This window comes from Solanum lycopersicum, chromosome 3 (genome assembly GCF_036512215.1).
Source record: "Solanum lycopersicum chromosome 3, SLM_r2.1".
Classification (NCBI taxonomy): domain Eukaryota; kingdom Viridiplantae; phylum Streptophyta; class Magnoliopsida; order Solanales; family Solanaceae; genus Solanum; species Solanum lycopersicum.
In genome coordinates this window covers 27,730,956-27,735,140 of record NC_090802.1, presented here as the reverse complement: position 1 = coordinate 27,735,140, position 4,185 = coordinate 27,730,956, and the positions used below count along the sequence as shown (strand labels likewise).

The window sequence follows — 4,185 nt, the reverse complement described above, 5'->3', positions numbered from 1 at the left end:
TTTACTAAATATAAATTTATAGATTATTTGAATTATGTTAAATTTATGAATAGATTAGTTCAATTATATATTGTGGATTAAAAAATTGGATTGATTATTTATGTTCAATAAATATGTGTATGTGATGTAAAAAGGATAAAATGGAAAATGCATTGAATAAATAGGGGAATTTGATTATTGTTCAAAATTAAGAGGAACTTAGATTTTTAAAGCAAAATTAGGATTTACCCAAAAAATTAACCCAAAGGGTGAGAAATTTAAATAGTAAAGTAGTATCCTCAACAAAGTCCATATGGTGAAATGTCTAGTGATTGGTTACAAAACAGAGATTACCGAAATGGTTGCTTGGCCATTAGTATTCTATGCAAAACACCTTAACCAAAAAATTAAATTATTTTCCTCATTTTTTCTATCTACCCCACCTAAATCCATTTTTATTTTGGTAAATGTCCTCTAGTATATTCAATCTCTGCCTTTTTTTTTTGTTTGCAGAAGTTTCACATTTTATTTTTGTAATTTACATTTATTCACTTTCAAATATGAAAAAACTAGTTACTAAGATTCCAATGAAGGTGGTACAGATAGCTACTTTCATATTTATTTTTTCTCTTAAATATATTTGAAATATGAATTTTGTAGAAATCCACAACCTGTGAAATTGTACCCAATGATATTATGTTGTTTCTCTGTCTCTCACAAGCACATTTGATTTGGAGGTGAGTTGATTTTTTTATATAATCGTGGTGTCCGAGCCTCAAAGAAATAAAACTATTTTATTGTTTACATAATTCTGGTTTATGTTATGTATAATTTCAGTTTTAAAGTTATATCAAAGTTAATTTGGGTTCGCAAATTTAGGATTTGAAATAACTTTGTTACTCTAGAGTTATAAGGTAAAACAAAGGATTCATATAGGTGACGAGAATTAATTTGAGATTTAGAGGTAGAAAGAGGAATGGAAAACGGTGAAAATGTTAATTTTTTAATGTGTTCCCATATAATGTTAAAATCACCCTTTTATTGCCATTTTTGGTAAATCAAAGTTTGTACGTTTCATGGAACTTAGTATGAAACCGAAAGCTGTAGCTTATACGTCAATGCATTTAGTGAAAACCCTTTGTAACCAGGGTTCAAGTCTAGGCGAGTGATTTATTTGCACATCTGATTAAAAGCTTGGGTTGATCGAGTTATGTGGTGCATGTATTTGTTGGAAGCTAAGCAGCAGTTACCTAGTGAGTAGGTCTAGAGTATGCAAGGTTGCTCGGGCACCATAGTAATGAAGAATGATGAAACTAGGAAAATTGCATTGAATAATAATCATACATATTTTTGTTGAATGTTTGTCATTTTACAGGAGAAGGATTAGCTTGAGTTGTGTAACTATAAAATGGAGAATGTGAAGCGCGCAAGAAAACATTCTGATTCTTATTTATCAGCTTCGTCGTCCTCTGATTCTTCTCTCGAACTAAGTACTCATCCAAAGGAAGACAATGCTGCGACTCCAGCAGCCTTGTCTTCCCCTGATGTTTCAGCTTCTCAGGCACCTCAATGGAGCATGATAAGTTCATCTCCGCGTGAAGAAACAGGAAATCCGTTATTTGCGCAGCCAATAAAATCCCCTCCTCCGTCTATAGATCATCCTCCAGGTTATGATCCTAATCGTATTCCAAAATCCATATTTTCGAGCAAACCTACGACCACAGACTGGAGTAGTGCTTCAAATGAGTCATTGTTTAGCATTCAGATGGGAGCCAGTAGCTTCTCTACAGATTACATGTTACCTAAATCAGGAGAAGTACAACCTGAGGAGTGGAAAAATTCAACAGTCAATCCATCTGAAATTAAATCCAACGAAAATAAGAGCTTATCTTCACCTTCTCCCCACCCTCTTATGGAAGATAACAACGATGGGAAAAGTACAAGACCTTTCGAATTAGGTCCTGGTATAAACCTTAAAGAGGAAAAAATTATGAATAATAATATCATACAAAAAGCACCTACAAATATCGAGCCTACCTTCAACAAGTCTGATGATAGAGTTAATCCTCCAATTGAAGAAACTCATATTTCGTCACCTGTTCATGCTTCTTCACCTTGCTACTCCGAGGCGAGTGGAAATAGCAGCAAATCATTTGTTTTCCCAGTGTAAGCTCCATCTCCTTTCAGGATTACATATAGATTTTTGTATGGTACATGAACAATTCTGTCCTACTTCACAATTATATATGATAAATGATTATTACCCTTTTGTCAATTAAACATCTAGGACATAAGATTAAAGAATCAACTTATTTTATCATCAAGAAACATAGAATTTTCACTTGCTTTTTTTTTTGGTTATGTACAAGTGTGTATGAAATAAATTTGATTATTTTTTCTATATTTTAGACTAGTAAATGATGGTGGGAAAAGCAACTCGCTGAAAAGTGCATCTGAAAAAGTAGAAAAATCTGAGCCTCAACCTCAACCAGAGTTCCAACCTGATATACAACAACTACAAAAACAATCAGAATCACTGCCTAAAGTAGCTGAGAAAAGTTGGTGTTCATGTTTGACTTGTTGGCCTCGCTGTTGTTGATATATATATGTATATGTACACACAAACATATATGGTTCTCTGTCGAGCATGCAATGACTTAATGAGAGGAACTGAAAATTAGGATTATCTTCGTGGGTGAATCTTGAATTATCTTTCGGCACCAAACAGGCCTAGCCAGTTGCATCACATGAATGAAGTATGCTTTTTTGACCTCATCAAGACAGGTACATTTCATTTGGCCTGAGTATCCACAACAAGGACGTGATCGGGTCATTTTGAGGACGAAATCCTCAATTGTCTGCAGGCAGATGGAGCAACACCACAACTTTGCTAATTGAATCTATCATTATTTTTATAACTTGCCGTTGCTGTAAAACACCAAGCTGAACCTATTACTAATTCTTCCTTTGTATTGTGCCCGCCACTATATAAAAATGATCTTTAGCGGCGATTTATTAGTTCAATTGTCGTTAAATATGTATTTTTTAGCGGCAACTTGCAATCTTTGTATATGTCCCTAACCCCTTAGCGACATTGAATCTAATGACACTTAAATAATGTTGATAAAGACTTTAGCCCTTTATTTATTTGTTGATTATGTGCCGCTAAAAGTTGTATTTTGTTAATAACACATCACTCTAACTCTCCAAGCTCAGAGATGCACTACTATACAACAATTTTTTCTGTTACATGTAACAGGTTAATTTTCGCATTGATATATATAGATTCAACTCGATTTGGGCAACAGTTTATGTTACCTGTTCAACGTCACATATTTCCTTCATCTGCATACATCTTTTCAAGGCCATTTCTTGTAGCAAATTATGGGTAAAGATTACTTTAATCTGCTAGACAATTAACATTATTATGTTTAAGTGCATTGGCCAGATATGTGATCACTTATTTTCTCTCTACACACCATATTAATATATTCTACTTATATATACCATAACTACCGTGTAAAGAAATTTTCGTCCATGGGTGAAATTTTCCATGTTATAGAGAGTTATATGTCTTCTTTTTCAGGATGCTAGTTTCACTTATTATTAACACTTACTGTTGTGCGGAATTTGAGATAATACGAGAAAATATAAATGCGAAAAACAAGACAACAGATTTACGTGGTTCACCAATAAATTGGCTACGTCCACGGGAAGAGAGGGAGCAGTTTTATTATGGAGAGGCAAAAACAGAATTACAGAATAGGGTTTCCCATAGCGTCTATATATAGTGCTAAGCTACGCCCTAACAGGCTTGGGCCCAACATACAGAATCAACAGAAAATTAAGGGTCCAATACAACAACATTGTATACCGTCGGGCCGGGGGCGTCTCCGCCCCCCCGGACCCCCAGGCCAGGGGGCGCGTCGCCCCCCTGGACCCCCCGACTCGCTGACCGGGCAGCGAGACCCCCGTCCTTTCTGTTTGTAGCGGGTCCGATTCAAGGCATTCAACACTTACAAATAGTTATCTTTTAGGTCGGCTCTATTACACAATATGTATTAAACAAGAATACTAGTGATAACAATAACGTTGTATAAACATAAACAATAAAGTTCAAATCTTGTAGCCCAAAAAAAGAAGATATTAATAACATCAACAGAAATAAATGACCATATGACATATAAAAATCTACAGCAATTATAT

The 4,185-nt window shown here is 34.7% G+C and overlaps 1 protein-coding gene across 1 annotated transcript; it reads left to right on the top strand.

The window, feature by feature from the left end:
• The first annotated feature begins 427 nt into the window (after positions 1 to 427).
• On the top strand, positions 428 to 3,106 carry LOC104646332 (uncharacterized). The gene is made up of 3 exons (XM_019212714.2): positions 428 to 716; positions 1,355 to 2,145; positions 2,389 to 3,106. The coding sequence occupies exons 2-3, from the start codon at positions 1,388 to 1,390 to the stop codon at positions 2,576 to 2,578; spliced, it is 948 nt and encodes a 315-aa protein (XP_019068259.2). The 5' UTR covers positions 428 to 716; positions 1,355 to 1,387; the 3' UTR covers positions 2,579 to 3,106.
• Positions 3,107 to 4,185: the final 1,079 nt, after the last annotated feature.

Excerpts from the sequence above, each read along its gene's own strand:
- LOC104646332 (XM_019212714.2), top strand. The coding sequence starts at position 1,388 with ATGGAGAATGTGAAGCGCGCAAGAAAACATTCTGATTCTTATTTATCA. Across the intron at positions 2,146-2,388 it reads AAATCATTTGTTTTCCCAGT|ACTAGTAAATGATGGTGGGA; the intron begins GTAAGCTCCATC and ends TCTATATTTTAG.